Source organism: Abramis brama, assembly GCF_963993115.1.
Source record: "Abramis brama genome assembly, chromosome: 2".
Lineage (NCBI taxonomy): Eukaryota > Metazoa > Chordata > Actinopteri > Cypriniformes > Leuciscidae > Abramis > Abramis brama.
The window spans coordinates 3,316,477-3,334,436 of NC_139964.1; the positions used below are offsets into that span (position 1 = coordinate 3,316,477).

Consider the following 17,960-nt stretch of genomic DNA (forward strand, 5'->3'; position numbering starts at 1 on the left):
CCCAACTAAAGCAAACACTGACCACCATAATGGTAACTTGAAAAGAAAAATTCCATAAAACATTACCGTCTAAACTTCTGTTAAATCTCAAGAACTTTTGTCGATGTATGACAGAAATAAAGTCAAACTGGTAATAATAAGTGCAACAATGTGTAATGACTCGAAGTCAGTTGTAGTTCTTGTGTTTCTCTTTTTTCTGTTTTTTCTCTTTCCGTCAATGATTCTGCTTATTAACATCAGGTGTCACCACTAATGGCCTGATGGATTTTGCTGTGTGGCAATCAAGACAACATTAAAACATCAGTCTCATTGTTAAACAGATTATTTCAAGAATATTGCAAAACAGTCAAAAGGACCAACTGATGATTTTCTTGCATCAACGGTTTATATTTCAACATCATTGCACAATACAAGAATGATTCAAATGGAGTTTAAAAGATGGTTTGATACTGATAAAGGTTGGGTTGAGAAAACTGTACATGCTCTAAATAAAGGACTCAGTGATTGAACACAAGACTCAGTGATCTGAACATCTCGCCTCGTCACAACACAAACGGTGAGTTACTCTTTTATTCTTCAGCATTTACCTCATAGATGATGAATTAGCTTTTTTCACATTGGTTTGATTTCAGTGTGAATTGATCATTATAAATGAGGATCTTGATCAGTCGTGTCTCTGCAGATGACGGTGTGTGTCGCGGCTCTGCTCTCTGTTTTCACGGCATCTGTTTGTGTTGCTGATGTTTTCAAGCCGGTCGACTGTTCTGATGTCTATAAAGCAGGAGAATCAGACAGTGGGATTTACTCCATCTATCCAGCAGGAGACGTTCCTGTCTGGGTTTACTGTCACATGATCTCAGATGGGAAAGATGAAGACAACGGAGGATGGACGGTACGAATGTGACTTTAGGGGCCCTATTTTAACGATCTGAAATGCAAGTATCAAATGCAAAACACAAGTAACTTTGTGGGCGGATCTTGCAAATCTAAAATGGGTTCCCTTACGAAAAAGAAGTTTATTCAAGTGTGCTATTAGTATGATTCTTTTAAACTAAAATAAGAAAGTATACTTTCAGTCTACTTTTTATGTACTTCTCAGAAATATACTTTATGTACTTCTCAGAAATATACTTCAAATTGCACTTAAGTATACTTGACTTATACTGACAGAAAAGTCTAAGTATATTTGGCCTATACTTGTTGATCGAGATATACTTAAAAGTATAATTAAGTATTCTAAGTATATTCTTGGCTTGTACTTGTGTTTTCTATTTTGATTGAGTAGCTTATTAAATACGTTTTTAAAAACATATTACACACTGTCTTATAAACTAACATGTTCAAGTTTATATAGTAACAAGCTTTTGGGTGGAATAGCTTATAGAGTAAATAAAATGAGCATGGAACTGAACCTGATCTTGTACACAGCAATAATAATAATTTAAAGTTTATTAAAGTTTTCTATTAGTATACTTCTTTTCAACTAAAAATAAGAAAGCATACTTTCAGTCTACATTTTATATAATTCTTAAAAATATACTTTATGTACTTCTCAGAAATATACTTAAATTACACTTTAGTGTACTTGACTTATACTGAGAGAAAAGTCCAAGTATATTTGGCCTGTACTTGTACAACATTTTTTGATCAAGATATATTTAAAAGTATAATTAAGTATTCAAAGTATACTTGGCTTGTAGTTGTGTTAACTCTTTTGATCGAGTAGCCTATTAAATATACTTTTTTACATAGTTTTTCATATACAGTCTTATGAAACTTACATTGTTTGAAAATATTGATTAAAATATTGATATAAAACAGATATGTTTCTAATTCTGTGTATCTGAATTTTTGTTTAGGCTAGTCCACTGGTAGTGTACATAGGAATTTACTTTAATTCTACTTTACTCTTTCCCCGCCATTGTCTGAATTTTCCAGCTATCCATATTTTCACTGGTATACAGTAGGGGGCGCTATGACACATCTTCTAGTACAGAATCTCCGGATCAAAACACAGGAGAAGAAGAAGCTGAAACAAGTGATAGAAGGTTCCTCACTCAAATGTAAAATAACGTGACCATCAAACATTAAACAATGTGTAAATCAAAACTGCTTAATATTACCAAATGAAATGAAGCGTAACCCATGAAGAGAAAACGACTGTGAAGCTTTGGAGGTGTCGGACTCGATCTACTCCATCTGTGTTTGATCATCGTTCTCAGTCTGATCAAGGATGAATTTGTCTTTGACAAAAATTAGATTTTCTCAATTTTTTTGTTTAAAATGTTGCCTTTCTTTATGAAACTTACCAACATTCAAGTGTTGATAAAAAAGGATGCATGAAGCTAATAAAATGTTTTTAAATTAAAGTACAGTTAAAGGTATTTTTCAAGTATAAAAAATAAAATTAGAACATAGTGGTATAGACTAGGCCTACTGCAAGTGCAAAAATAATATATAAATAGTAAACTATAAGTATAATGTTAAGTTCACTTAAAGAAAACTTAGTAGTAGCTAAACTAGTAAACTAGTAGTTTACTGAGAGTACACTAAAAGAGCAAAAATAATATATAAATAGTAAACTACAAGTATAATGTTAAGTTCACTTAAAGAAAACTTGTAGTATAAAACTACTAAACTAGTAGTTTACTGAAAGTATACTTCAAACTGTACTTACATAAACTAAAAATGTGCTACAAGTATTAAAATAGTAAACTACTAGTATACCCATAAGTTCACTTGCAGTACAAATGAGAAACTTTTTATGAAATTATGAACTAGTTGTGCACTTAAAGTTTAATACTGTTAAACTTATAGTACACTTAAACATATACTTTTATATACTAAAAGTGGACCAATTTAGTCCCAAGCGGTATTAAAATAGTACACTTACAAGTTTACTACAAGTACATATTGACATTAGTATACTTACTGCATAATGTATACTTAAAAATATACTTGAACATTACTTAAGTATACTTCATAAAATGAACTTGAAGTATACTTCTTTTTCGTAAGGGTTGGTTTTAAGTAGCTTCATTACTCATAGGTGTGGTTTGGGCGTGACGTGAAATAAACCAATCAGAGCGTCATCTCACATTCCCTTTAAGAGCAGGCGCGCTTGTTCCATGGCGGTTTGCTATTATAATGGCGGATTTGCCAGACGCACACCAGGAGCGGTTCACAGCCGAGGAGACCGACGTTCTCGTCAGGGCCGTAAAACACAGAGAAGAGAAGTGACATTGGGGATGAAGAAACCCACCCAAATTAGCTTTGGTTAAACAGGCGTATAATAATTTGGATAAATGTGTAAGCTAGATTTATGCCTATTTTTTCACATCTTCATGGACACAATAATGATTTCCCTCGTGTGGAATATTTTTCCTTGTAATAATGTATGGTTTGCAAAAATGAAAACTGCTGCATCTGTGTAGATGAGAGAAGCAAAGTGTATGCGCGTTGTGCACACGCTACATTATGGCCAAGCATGCGCCCTTAAAATAGCATCTGAATAACATGCCACTGACTTTAGACTAGGTTTTTCCTGGTCTGTGGCGGAATTGTTTTCTGAAACTGCAAAATAGCACCACACAGCAAAATCCCCAGTGTTAAATTAACACTCCTCAGTGTACATATGTGTCCACACTACAGGGTGTTAAAATTAACACTGAAGCAGTGTTGAAGTTAATGAGATAATTAAGTGATTAATTAAGTGATGATTGGCCATTAGTGGTGACACCTGATGATAACAAGCCGACTCACTGAAGGAAAGAGAAACAAGAACAGAAAAAAAGAGAAACACAAGAACTACTGACTTTGAACCATTATTGCACTTATTATTTTACCAGTTTGACTTTATTTCTGTCATACATCTACACACGGTCTTATTTAGATTTAACAAGTTTAGATGGTAATGTTTTATGGAATGTTTCGTTTCATGTCACCATTATGGTGACCAGTGTTTGCTTTAATTGGGCTCTTGACCCTTTACTTTTTAACATTAGTTTTTCTCTGGTTGCTCCAACTCTGTGTTCATAAAGCACATTTGTTGTGGCAAGAGAAACTATGATTTGGGCTGTGTTTCCCAAAAACATTGCAAGCCTAATTTGATCGTACAAACCATTTGTTGCAGTTGGTCTGAGATCAAGATGCTTTAGGGAAATCAATCAATCAATCAATCAATCAATTTTTATTTATATAGCGCCTTTACAACAACCAGAAAGGTGCACAAAGCGCTTTCCATAAAACAAATAAAAAAGGCAGCAGGATATAAAAATTGCAAGTTAAAGCTAATTTAAGCAGTTTAAACAAAGTAACTAACACAACGACTAAAAACACAAAACAGGTGGTTACGTGTTGAAAGCCTTCCTGAAAAGAAACGTTTTTAACTGCGATTTAAAAACACTAAACACAGTTATGTTACGAAGGGGAGTAGGTAAGGCATTCCACAAAGTAGGTCCCTGGATGGCAAAAGATCGGCCTCCAAACTTTTTGCATCTAAACTTAGGGATAATCAAAGAGGTGTTCTGAGAGGAGCGGAGGGTTCTGGCAGGTTGGTATACAGTGACCAGCTCAGAGAGGTATGCCGGGGCCAGACCATTGATGGCCTTAAAAACAAACATCAGAACCTTATACTCCACCCTAAACCGTACCGGGAGCCAGTGAAGTGAGCAGAGGACGGGGGTGATGTGTGAACGTTTATGGGTATTGGTAAGGAGACGCGCTGCTGCGTTTTGAACCATCTGAAGACGGTTGAGAAGTGATTGGTTAAGCCCAGTGTAGAGGGCATTACAGTAATCTAGCCTTGAGCTGATAAAGGCATGAATGGCTTTTTCTAGATCAGCACGGGACAGGAATGATTTCACCTTACTGAGGAGCCTTAGCTGGAAAAAGCTAATCTTAACGACTGCACCAATCTGTTTGTCGAAATGCAATCTATTGTCGAAAGCAACACCCAGGTTACGAACAGTGGATGCAAACTGGGGCGTGAAGGGGCCAAAACTGAGAGAGCTGCAAGGTGAGTCTGGGGTGAACAGTATGTACTCGGTCTTACCTTCATTTAAATGAAGAAAGTTTTGAGAAACTGCACTGCACTGGGTGCAGTTATGGAGGGGGTCTAGTGCTGAATGATTGTTCAAAACTACAGGAAGGTAGACTTGAAGGTCGTCAGCATTGAAATGAAACTGTACGTTGTGTTTTGAAATGAGTTGACCAAGAGGCAGCATATAAAGGGAAAACAGGATAGGACCAAGAATAGAACCCTGGGGCACACCAGATGATAAAGGGGCAGCTGAGGAGGAGAAGTCATCAAGCATTACTGAGAATGTTCTGTTGGTGAGATATGACAAGAACCAGTTGAGCACCGTGCCCTGTAGACCCACAACATGTTGTAGACGGGAGATGCTGAACCCCTCGTTCAGCCAGGGGTCCGAAGAGCCATTTGCAGACTTCACCCTGTAGGGCGCAACTGAGTCCATAATCCGGGAGCAGGTGATGTCGAATGAGGAGAGGAGAAGCTCTGGACATAGAGGCGGGGCCAGTTCTACATTGGAGGTGATGTTAGAAGCAGAAAAGGCAGCGGTGAAGTCCTCAGCTGTAGATGGAGTAATAATGCGCCGACGCCGGGGGGCAGTGGATATGGGTGCAGGTGGAACAGCACAGATGTCAAACCGTATGAGGGAGTGATCAGAGACGGGGAAAATCCAGAACCTCACAGGATGACACTGTCACCCCACGAGAGATAATAAGGTCAAGAGTGTGACCTAGCCTATGAGTAGGACAGGATATGGACTGGGCTAGGTCTAATGAATCTAAAAGAGCCTTAAAATCATTAGCGGATTTATCAGAGGGGCAACAAACATGAATGTTAAAATCACCACAGATTAAAATATTGTCAAACTTTGCCAGAAAGTCTGACAAAACTCTTAGAAATCATTAAAAAAAATCCCATTTAGTTTTGGGGGCCGGTAGATTACTGCACAAAAGATTGGATTAGGTAGAGTGAGTACAAACGTCTGCAACTCAAAACTGGAGTACCCTCTAGTGGACAGTTGACGGCACTTCAGGGACTGTCTGTATATACTGGCTATCCCCCCGCCCCTACCCGTTTGCCATGGAGTGTTCAGAAACAAATAGCCAGAGGGAAGGATTTCAGAAAATGCACTAACATCACCGGGAGATAGCCAAGTCTCCGTGAGAAAGAACAAATCCAGATTGTTAGTGGTGATGACATCGTTTAGAACAAAAGTTTTGTTGCTGAGCGAACTGGTGTTACATAGTGCCATACGGAGTGTGGTAGAGTTGACAGGCGATGAGGACATACGTGGAATTGGACGAAGGTTGTCTAGGATAGAGCCCCGAGAATGAGTACCAGATGATCGGCGGTGACAGGAAAAAGGAGCGCCAGTGTTGTCGGAGCTAGCGGGCCGAAGCCACCGATTATCCAAATGCTTTATTAATTTTTCACTACAGTAACTACTTACAGGAATGTTTTAGAAATCTGAAGGTTTTAAAATCACACACAGACATCAAGAATCTACATATGAATCTCAACAATGGTGACAATCAAACAAATGCTTCATGTTGCAGTGCATGATGGGAGCCACCAATCAGAACGCATCAATGGCTCACATCATGCATTGCAGCATGAATAAATTATGCAGCTGAATTGTCCTGTAATTTTCATTGTTTGCTTTTATTTTGCTATTGTTTTGTTATGATTTTAGTAGCTTGTTTTGTGATGTTCAGAGTTTATCTGTTTGTCACTAGTTTGTTTATTGTCACCATTGTTGAGATTCATATGCTGATTCTTGATGTCTGTGTGTTTAAACACAATAACTTCTGTGCACAAAGTATTTAAAAAATTTTTGATATTGCTGTTGGATCTCAAACTGTAGAATCTCAGCGCTACAATCGCCAATAATAAAACAAGACATCAAGCATATATTCAAAGATTCATGCTGATAATGTCATTGTCATAAAAACATGTTGTGAGTAGGTCATGTTTTCTCTTGCAGTAACAAATGTGCATTATAAACACAACGTTGGAACAGTCAGAGAAAAATAATGTCAAAAAATGAAAAGGGTCAAGAGCCCAACTAAAGCAAACACTGACCACCAAAATGGTAACTTGAAAAGAAAAATAAAACATTACCGTCTAAACTTCTGTTGAATCTCAAGAACTTTTGTCGATGTATGACAGAAATAAAGTCAAACTGGTAATAATAAGTGCAACAATGTGTAATGACTCGAAGTCAGTTGTAGTTCTTGTGTTTCTCTTTTTTCTGTTATTGTTTTTTCTCTTTCCGTCAATGATTCTGCTTATTAACATCAGGTAACTTCAATAATGTTCAATCATCACTTAATCACTTAATTATCTCATTAACTTCAACACTGCTTCAGTGTTAATTTTAACACCCTGTAGTGTGGACACATATGTACACTGAGGAATGTTAATTTAACACTGGGGATTTTGCTGTGCAGGGAACATTTGCGCCGGATCACGCCTCCTCTTTTCGCCAAACCGCCCCCGGGAGCGCAAGTTCATTCCCTAATTTACCGATGTGCGTCTGTGGAGGGAAAAGGCTGCTGTGCGTCGGGTGCAAAATAGGAATGATACATGCGTTGGTGTACAAAGTCAATTGCGCTGGGTGCAAGATAGGGCCCAAAATCATCAAACACACATCAGAACATACATTATGAATCATATATTCTATATAAACCCATCACAGGTGATTCAGAGGAGAATGGATGGCAGTGTGAATTTCTATCGGCCGTGGAATCAGTACAAGAGAGGATTCGGGGCAACCGAGGGCGAATACTGGCTGGGTAAGATCTCACAGCGTGTGTCCGTTTTGTTTTGTTGGATTTAAAAAGATTGGCATTTGGTGTCAAGAAAAAAAAAAATCTGATAGAAGTGTTGATGTTGATGTCCAGTGTTTGGTTGAATATATACAATATTGGCTGGGTAACAATTCACAAGCAATTTTGGGTGGCCTCAGAACTTAAAGGGATACTTCACCTCTGGAAAGATGAATGTGTATTTAAAATGGGTCATTCATGTAGAAGAAATGTGAAATTATTGTTGAATTTGGAGCTTTCTAGACTGAGAAAAGCCAGAAAATGTATTTTTGGCTCATGCGGATGAAAGACAACAACTCCCAGAATGCACTTGCTTCGCTGCCCTAGGAGGCCACTCCCAAGCCACGCCTACCGGTAAGAGAGGGCAGTTGAAAACAACAAGGTTAGGCTACTAGTGAGTCTCCGTGACGAGTCTGCCTGGGATTTCGAGATCACCCAAAATGTCCGGGATTCGGCTTTTGCGTTCTACAGTCGCCATTCATCATGTTTACTGTGGCGAGCAGGACGAGGCTGAGGGCCGCGGGAGAACGGCGCGAGGCCGGTGGCGTTATTACTGAGACGCGCCGGGTCTCGCATATCTCACGGAGGAGCGGGCATTTTCGTAGCAATGTTAAAACGCACATCAACCGATCACTTGTTTAGCGTTCATGTAAACACTACATTCAGATTCACCGATCGGAATGAATTCAGTTAGAATGAAACAAAAGGTGTGCATATAAACAATGAATGGCGACTGCAGAAAGCAAAAGCCGAATCCCGGACATTTTGGACAATCTCGACGGCCGGACATGTCCAGGAAAAAGAGGATGGTAACTCCTACTACTCAGCTTTCTCCACAGAACAAGAGCCTGCTAGCTTAGCTTCCAAAAAAAAAGACGGCTGAACTATGTGTACATTCTGTGAGTGAGATCCCTCTATGGGCGGGTTGAAAACATGCGGGACAGTCCCTACTACTGGCTGTAGTCTTTAGCCTCTGACCAAAAAACCCTCCGATGACACAAAATGACGATTTTTGCGTCATCTGAGGATTTTTTCCAGATAAAAAATACATAAATCTCTCATCTCAGGGGGATATGAGGGTGGAAAGCACGGTAATTCGAAAATACTACAGGTTTTCTACTAATACAAATATTAATGCTAAATCCTGAAGTATCCCTTTAAAACCTTTAGGACACTTAATGGCTCGTTTCCACTGAGCGGTACGGTACGGTACGGTACAGAACGGTACGCATTTATTTGCGTTTCGTCTTGTGTAGACCTAACGGGCAATCTTTGGTCTCGTGAATATATAATTCGTTCGCTGTCAATCGTTTTGGCTGAGGGCTAAGTTTAGTTTCATATTAACGTTATAATGTTAGGCTATTTGTATTTAACTTTACTGTTGTAATGTTAGACTAGAGCGCATTTGGATATTTGACTGAATTGTTTGCTTTATTTCTTATTGTATAGCTTCTTGTACCTTTTACTTAAACTTTTATATTGGCTATTATTGATAAAACTGAAATTTTACAAAAAGAAATATGGTTTCTTGTCATTTTTTTATTACAAAATTATCACTGATGTTTATTGCAACATTTGTACAAATGCATATTGCCTGAAATATGTTTAATTTTTTTTTTATTTAAACGAAAAGAGGCAACGTTAGGGTTGTGTTTTAAATTTCGTTTTGTTATAAATAGAATAACGAATAACGTGCAGTGAATAATCAATATGCGTTGCGCATGAACCACATTTGTGTCCCTATAATGTTTAATTTATTTGTTTTATAATTTATTAATGAAAACGAAAAGAGGCAGAGTGGTGTTTTATAACATATTTCATTTTATTGTTTCTTAAAATGTACATACAGAGTAACAGAGATAACCGGAGTAGCAGAGCGAGCTGAGTGACGCTTTTAAGAACGCGCTGTACCGTGTAGGAGTCGCACATGGCAAGTACAAACTTTGCGTACTTGATATTGAGAAAAGCCTAATGTCGGCGCTTGTCTTCTTGTGACAAACACGTCGAGGAGCAAGAACAAGATCTGCTGTATGTCATCCATTGTAGTTTACTATGTTCTTCTTCGCGCGAAAATGACGTCGATCGAAACACCACGCCTATCAAGTAAGGGAACTGTTGGCAGTGGAAACGCGAGCCAGATCATGGTTAACAAACCCGAACCGTACCGTACCGTACTGTCCCGTACCGTACCGTACTGCTCAGTGGAAACGAGGCATAAGTCACAATGAAAATCTATTCTACACATATACAATCAAAACATTTAACATAATGAATCTCAACAATGGTGACAATCAAACAAACTATCCAGATAATCAGATCAACTCAAGCTGCATAATTGATTAAAGCCGCAATGCATGCTGGGAGATATGGGTGAGTTTTGATTGGTGGTACCCAGCATGCACTGCAGCATGAAGCATTTCATTGATTGTCACCATTGTTGAGAGTCATACACTGATTCTTGATGGCTAAGTAATAATGTAGAGAAAAAGTTCAATGCACAATGTTTTTAAAATCCTTTATATTATTTGATAAACAACATTGCTCTCATGCTGTAAAATTAAATGGATTCTATTATAATACAACATAAAAAACACAAGTCCTATATAATCAAAACATTAGACACTGATTAAGCTCAGGGATTCAGGCAATTACATGATGATATCATCATCATCATCATCATCATCATCAATAAACAGCCAACATCACCTGATTTCATTTTCTCATGGCTTTTTTTAGCTACAATAATTGTGCTTTATAAACACACAATTATAGCAGCCAGAGAAAGTTTTATGTTAAAGAGTCAAGGGTCAAGAACACAACTAAAGCAAGCGCTAACCACCATCATGGTGACTTTAAAATGCAAAATATAATTTCATTAAACCGAAAATTAAATAAAGTAAATCTGGTTAGCTTTAAGTGAAGCTGGTAATAAGTGTATGGCCATGCATTTCACCTTTTTGTTTGGTTTATTCCAACCAAAATTCAACGACTGCCCAACGTTGGAGCTTGACGTCAAACAAACATTGGATTTAGACATCAACCCGACTTTCATTTTCAACCAAAATCCAACGTCTGACGACGTTTTAGTCCATATCCTGTGCCTGCTGGGATCAACATCATGACATCTTGACGTCAAATAAATGTTGAATTGACATCAAATACCAACAAAGCATGACATCAAAATAACATCAAAATGACATCAGCAGAGGTCAAAATCTTGACATCAAATTGACATTGACACTTTGATGTCAATATGACTTTCATTTTTGACCTATTTCGTGACGTAATTTTGACGTCAATGTTGATGTCATATTGATGTTAAATTGAGGTGCCCGCTGGGAAGATTAAAAGACTAGCCTATGCAATAAAAAATTATTCAATTCAGGCCTACTGTATGTAGGGTACTGTATGTACAAATCAAGCGGCAACCTCCCTGTCTCTCTCTTGAAACCAACACGGAAGTGAATTCAACGGCAATTCATCAACTGGCCGCTTGAGGCTGGCTGCAGAAGTGAGTCAAATCTGTATCTCCCCCATGTTAAAATGCCCAACTTTACAGCAGAAAAAAACATGTTTACAGTGGCTTTGGTCTATACAGCTAATTTTGCCCTTCATGACGACTGTGAGGGGGGTGAATTTTTTTATAACTCATCCGTTTAAATTATATTAAGCCTTAAAATTTCTGCATAATTAAGGGTGTCCACTTTTGAGTGACAGGTGGATTCCCGCTGCTGTGGTCATTAGTCATCATTAGCCGTTTGTCTGCTGTCTGTTAGCCGTCACATTACCTCAGCTCATTGTCTGACTGTAAAAATAAATAATTTCGGGAGTGACGCGCTGCCAAGATGGCGTCTTCAGAAACCTACGGGTGACGTCACGGACACTATGTCCATATTTTTTTACAGTCTATGGTACAAATACTATTATTTAACCCCCCAAAAAATAATCTTAATAATCTTTTTAAGGGATAGTTCACCCAAAAATGAAAATTCTATCATCATTTACTCACCCTCAAGTTGTTCCAAACCTGTATGAGTTTCTTTGTTCTGCTGAACACAAAGGAAGATATTTGGAAGAATGTTTGTAATCAACAGATCTTGGTCCCAATTGACTTCCATAGTAGGAAAAAAATATACTATGGAAGTTCTTCCAAATATCTTCCTTTGTGTTCAGCAGAACAAAGAAACTCATACAGGTTTGGAACAACTTGAGGGTGAGTAAATGATGATAGAATTTTCATTTTTGGGTGAACTATCCCTTTAAGGAAAACATATTGAATAGATACAGATTTCTGCAGTTATACCTTCTTTTCTTTTTCTAATTTCACAGAAAAAATCTGTAAAATATTACTTAATAATTTATGTAAAATTACACATAACTCTGTAAAAATACAGACAAGTTCTTTTAAAAAAACGTAAAATTGATGTAAAACCAAAATACAAGCTATTACCTGTAAATTTAATAGTGGACCTTTAAATTACAGCAAATATCTGTAAAATAACAGGCATTTCACTGTATAATGACAAAACGGTACTGTAAAAAATACAGACCATTACCTGTAAAATTACACTTTTTTTTTTACAGTGTACATTTTGAAGGACTTGCACGCTCAACTGTGCTCGAGAAAATGTAGTATTCTTGGCCTTTTAGTGAAAGCATTTAGTGTTTTTGGGTATTTTGAATCTAATGCAATGAAGTTAAGACATTTCTAAGTGGGACTTCTAAGAAGCCAAATGTGTTTTGAAGCCACTGAATATTACGGCTGGAATGATGATGAACATTTAAAATTAGATCTTTATCCCAGTAGAATGTCCAGTGTTTGGCTGAACATGTTCTTCGTGTGTGTGTGTGTGTGTGTGTGTGTGTGTGTGAGAACAGGGCTGGAGACCATGTACCAGCTGACACGTAACAGAAAGTACATGCTGAGAGTGGATCTGGAGGACTTCACTGGAAGGAAGGGTTTTGCTCTGTACTCGTCCTTCTCTGTGGGTCCTGAATCTGACGGGTATAAACTGCAAGTTTCAGGATTCACTGATGGAGGAGCAGGTAGGACACTTTCATTCATCCTCATGAAAACACATTTCCATTGTGTTATTGTCCTCAATGATGCTCTTCTTCTCTGCAGGCGACTCTTTATCTTCCCATGATGATCAGAAGTTCTCCACCTTTGACAAAGACCAAGACACCTATGGAGATAACTGTGCTAAAGAGTATCTCGGGGCATTTTGGTACAAATTTTGTCTCAATGCGAACCCCAACGGTGTGTATTTATGGGGAGAAGACGACACCCATTTCAGCATTGGTGTTGTTTGGTCCAGCTGGAAGAACAGTTTCACTGTCAGTATGAAATCCATGAGCATGAAGGTCAAACGTGTGTCTTAGAAACACTAGTGTTTTACAGAAGCAAACATCTGCTCATGCAACTCAGTAAACCAATAATGTTGTCTTTATTTTTTATTTTTTTGGTCAGCTCTTTGCATTTACTATTAAAATGAATCAGCACTTGCATGTTGGTGAGTTTATGTCCTTACTGAATGAGGAACTGGTGCAAACTGAAATAAAAAAAAGTGAAGATGAAAAAATGGAAATCTTCCTCTCTAAATCTTCCTCAGTCCAACACACACCTTTTTTTTTTTTTTTTGGCAATCAAACACTATAACCAAGACAACTCATGCATGCCCAAAACCATGTGGTTAGTTTAACCTACACTCCGTAAAATAAATATTGGAAAAAGGGTTTTTCACAGCGATGAAATAGAAGAATCAATTTTGGTTCCCCAAAGAACTCAAAGTAAAGAGTTCTTGAAGAAAACATGTTTTCTTAATGTGATGGACATTTTTAAAATCTAAATAATTGTTCCACTATGAAGAACATTTTGTCTTATGGAAAGATTCAAAGGGTCTTAATGTGGGCCAATTTGGAGCAAAAAATATGTGCTTGTTCTCTATTTCTGTCAGCTGTGGAGAATATAGTTGAAGAAAAACATGACATTTCTGGTAAGTGAACACAGTGAGCAATCGCTGCTTTTTGGAGTACACTGGACATTTCAGTGCACTGGAATGATTTTGACACAATAGGGCCGCCCAAGTGAAGACACACACCATGGGTCTGCCTGTGAACCCTGTTGTCCGTCAGCAGAGGGAGCCCTCATTCAACATCTAGAATATGCCGTTCATGGCATCTTTAGTTCCTGCCAGTAATTGTTGTTTGGTGGTTATTCATATACAAACATGCATCTTCACTAAGCCTTACTGGGGATCACTACCTTGTTATGGAAGCTTTATTTCTGCCATGGAGTTAAAAAAAAAAGGTATCTGCGACTTTTTAATCTCACAATTCTGAGAAATAAAGTCAAAATAGTGAGATAGACGGAGAAAGCTTCCATGCCTTGCAGCTCCATATCTCAGACACTGTTTCTCTTATCTTTGGGTTATGTTTATTTGATCTGTGGCCACTAGTCCTAAAAAATCTTCTCTTTTAAACTTTTTTTTTTTTTTGGTTGAGCACTGGGCTTTCATTTTAATGTATAGTTAATGCAGGGGAAATATGACACACACAGTAGGCATACCTTGTGATTAATTTTTTTTCTTCACATTTTATGTTGCAACCGTATTCTAAAATGCTTTCAATTATTTTATTTTTCACATTGATCAAGCACTCCATACTATTTAATGACAAAGAAAAAAACCTGTTTTGCCTGCAAATGTATAAAAAAAACAACAACTGAAATATCACCCTAATTTCAGCCAGAATATCACTGTATTTAGACATTTGCTATGACATTTGAACTTTATCTCAGGGGCATCATATTTCTCCAGGTCATCTTTGAGATGTTTCTACACATTGATTCGGAAGTAGATCTGTGGGAAATTCATCTGATTGTGAAAGAGACACACCTGTTGATGTAAAGATCTAAATGCTGAAGATGCATACCTGCTAACAAAAATATGTTATTTTTACATAACATTACCAGAAAATAATGTTTTGCTAACATTGCCATTAGGTTTCTGAGTGTTCTCTGAATGTTTAAAACATCCAGTTTTTTAAGTGTTTTAAAATGCTAAATGTTAAGATACCAATCAATTTTATCATTCTTTAAACTTTATGTGAATATTACTTTTGAATGTTCTGAAACAAGTAGTGACATTTAAAAAATGTCCGATGAACGTCCAACAAATTTTTTAGAAAAAATCCCTTTATCAATGGTACACAGCAAAATCTCCAGTGTTAAATTAACACTCTCAGTGTTTATATGAGTCCACACTCAGAGTGTTATAAGTAACACTGAAGCAGTGTTAAAGTTAATGAGATAATTAAGTGATTAATTGAGTGATGATTGACCATTATTGAAGACACCTGATGATAACAAGCAGAATCACTGAAGGAGAAAAAACGTAATTGGTATGTTACCATTATGGTGATCAGTGTTTTCTTTAGTTGGACTGTTGACCCTTAAATCATTAACTTTAGATTTTGTTTGGCTCCTGTACTTCAGTCATAACAGCCAGAAGAACAAAGCGAAAAGGTGATATGATGGTGTTGGTTGTGTTTTAATATAATCATTATTTCACAATCATTTAACCTGAATCACTGAACTCATATAGAGCCTAATTTCTGAGTTAGATATACTTTATTAATTATAGCAGCACTGTCCTTGAAAAGCATAATATTTTTAACTTTTACAGTGTAATCCAAATAATTTCCTACAAGTTGTTCACATACATTTTTTATTTTTATTTTTAATTTTTTTAGACACAGACATCAAGAATCAGCCTGTGAATCTCAACAATGGTGACAATTATAAAGCATGTTGCAGTGCATTCTGGGTGCCACCAATCAAAACTTATTCATGGCTCCCATCATGCATTGCTGCATGAATAAATAATAATGAGCTTATGTTCAGAGTTGATCTGTTTGTCACCATTGTTGAGATTCATACGCTAATTCTTGATGTCTGTGTGTGCCTACATAAAATACTTTTTAGGAATTTTTTTTTTTTTCCGTAATTGATTTGATCATTTGGATTTCATTGAAAAGGCTAAAAATGGCATGCTCGACAAGGACAGTGCTGCTATAATCCATAAGGTAAACTTAACTCAGAAATTATACTCTTAATGAGTTCAGTGATTCAGTCCAACTAATGATTATGTTAAAACACAACCAACACCATCAGATCACATTTGCTCTTTGTTCATCTGGTTGTTATAACCAAATTACAGCAGCCAAACAAAATCTAAAGTTATAAAAGTACACAGCAAAATCCCCAGTGTTAAATTAACACTCCTCAGTGTGCATATGTGTCCACACTACAGGGTGTTAAAAATTAACACTGAAGCAGTGTTGAAGTTAATGCGATAATTAAGTGATTAATTAAGTGATGATTGGCCATTAGTGGTGACACCTGATGTTAATAAGCAGAATCACTGACGGAAAGAGAAAAAAACAATAACAGAAAAAAAGAGAAACACAAGAACTACAACTGACTTCGAGTCATTACACATTGTTGCACTTATTATTACCAGTTTGACTTTATTTCTGTCATACATCGACACAAGTTCTTGAGATTCAACAGAAGTTTAGATGGTAATGTTTTATGGAATTTTTCTTTTCAAGTTACCATTATGGTGGTCAGTGTTTGCTTTAGTTGGGCTCTTGACCCTTTTCATTTTTTAATATTAGTTTTTCTCTGGTTGTTACAACTTTGTGTTTATAAAGCACATTTGTTATTGCAAGAGAAAACATGACCTGCTGACAGTATGTTTTGATGATAAAAGCGTTATCATCATGTAGTGACCTGATTCACTGATGTCATTCAGAGTGTAAATTTTTGACTATATGCTTGATGTCTTGTTTTAGTATTGGTGATTGTAGCTCTGAGATTCTACAGTTTGAGATCCAACAGCAATATGAAAAATTTTGAAAATACTTTGAGCAAATAAGTTATTGTGTTTAAACGCACAGACATCAAGAATCAGCATATGAATCTCAACAATGGTGACAAAAAACAAACTAGTGACGAACAGATCAACTCTGAACATCACAAAACAAGCTACTAAAGTCAGAACAAAACAATAGCAAAATAAAAAGCCAACAGAAAAAACAATGAAAATTACAGGACAATTCAGCTGCATAATTTATTCATACTGCAATGCATGATGTCAGCCATTGATGCGTTCTGATTGGTGGCTCCCATCATGCACTGCAACATTAAGCATTTGTTTGATTGTCACCATTATTGAGATTCATATGTAGATTATTGATGTCTGTGTGTGATTTTAAATCCTTCAGATCTTTAAAACATTGCTGGAAGTAATTACTGTAGTGAAAAATTAATAAAACCTTTAGATAATCAGTTTATAATGATGGGTACCATCTGTAAATCAGGTCTCTAGTAATTTCATCACCAAAACATAACCAGGGCTGCAGTTCCAATAGCATCTTAGGCCTAACTTGGTCACAGACCAACTGCAACAAATGGTCTATACGATCAAATTAGGCTTGCGATGCTTTCAGGAAACACAGCCCAAATCATAGTTTCTCTTGCCACAACACATATGCTTTATACACACCGAGTTAGAGCAGCCAGAGAAACTAATGTTAAATAGTAAAGGGTCAAGAGCCCAACTAAAGCAAACACTGACCACCATAATGGTGACATGAAACGAAACATTCCATAAAACATTACCATCTAAACTTCTGTTAAATCTAAATAAGGCCGTGTGTAGATGTATGACAGAAATAAAGTCAAATTGGTAAAATAATAAGTGCAATAATGGTTCAAAGTCAGTAGTTCTTGTGTTTCTCTTTTTTCTGTTCTTGTTTCTCTTTCCTTCAGTGAGTCTGCTTGTTATCATCAGGTGTCACCACTAATGGCCAATCATCACTTAATTAATCACTTAATTATCTCATTAACTTCAACACTGCTTCAGTGTTAATTTTTAACACCCTGTAGTGTGGACACATATGTACACCGAGAAGTGTTAATTTAACACTGGGGATTTTGCTGTGTATATTGTAAACACAGCTCGTGAATGCGCCGAACGCGCTATCTTAGTTCTCACACTGTTCACTCAAATTACCTCCATAACAGCGGACAAATA

The 17,960-nt window shown here is 36.9% G+C and overlaps 1 protein-coding gene across 1 annotated transcript; it reads left to right on the forward strand.

Moving 5' to 3' along the window:
* The first annotated feature begins 400 nt into the window (after positions 1 to 400).
* On the forward strand, positions 401 to 13,368 carry LOC311077506 (microfibril-associated glycoprotein 4-like). The gene is made up of 5 exons (XM_084106045.1): positions 401 to 556; positions 683 to 892; positions 7,731 to 7,827; positions 12,739 to 12,906; positions 12,986 to 13,368. Exons 2-5 carry the CDS (start codon positions 683 to 685, stop codon positions 13,240 to 13,242), a joined length of 732 nt encoding a protein of 243 aa, XP_083962171.1. The 5' UTR covers positions 401 to 556; the 3' UTR covers positions 13,243 to 13,368.
* Positions 13,369 to 17,960: the final 4,592 nt, after the last annotated feature.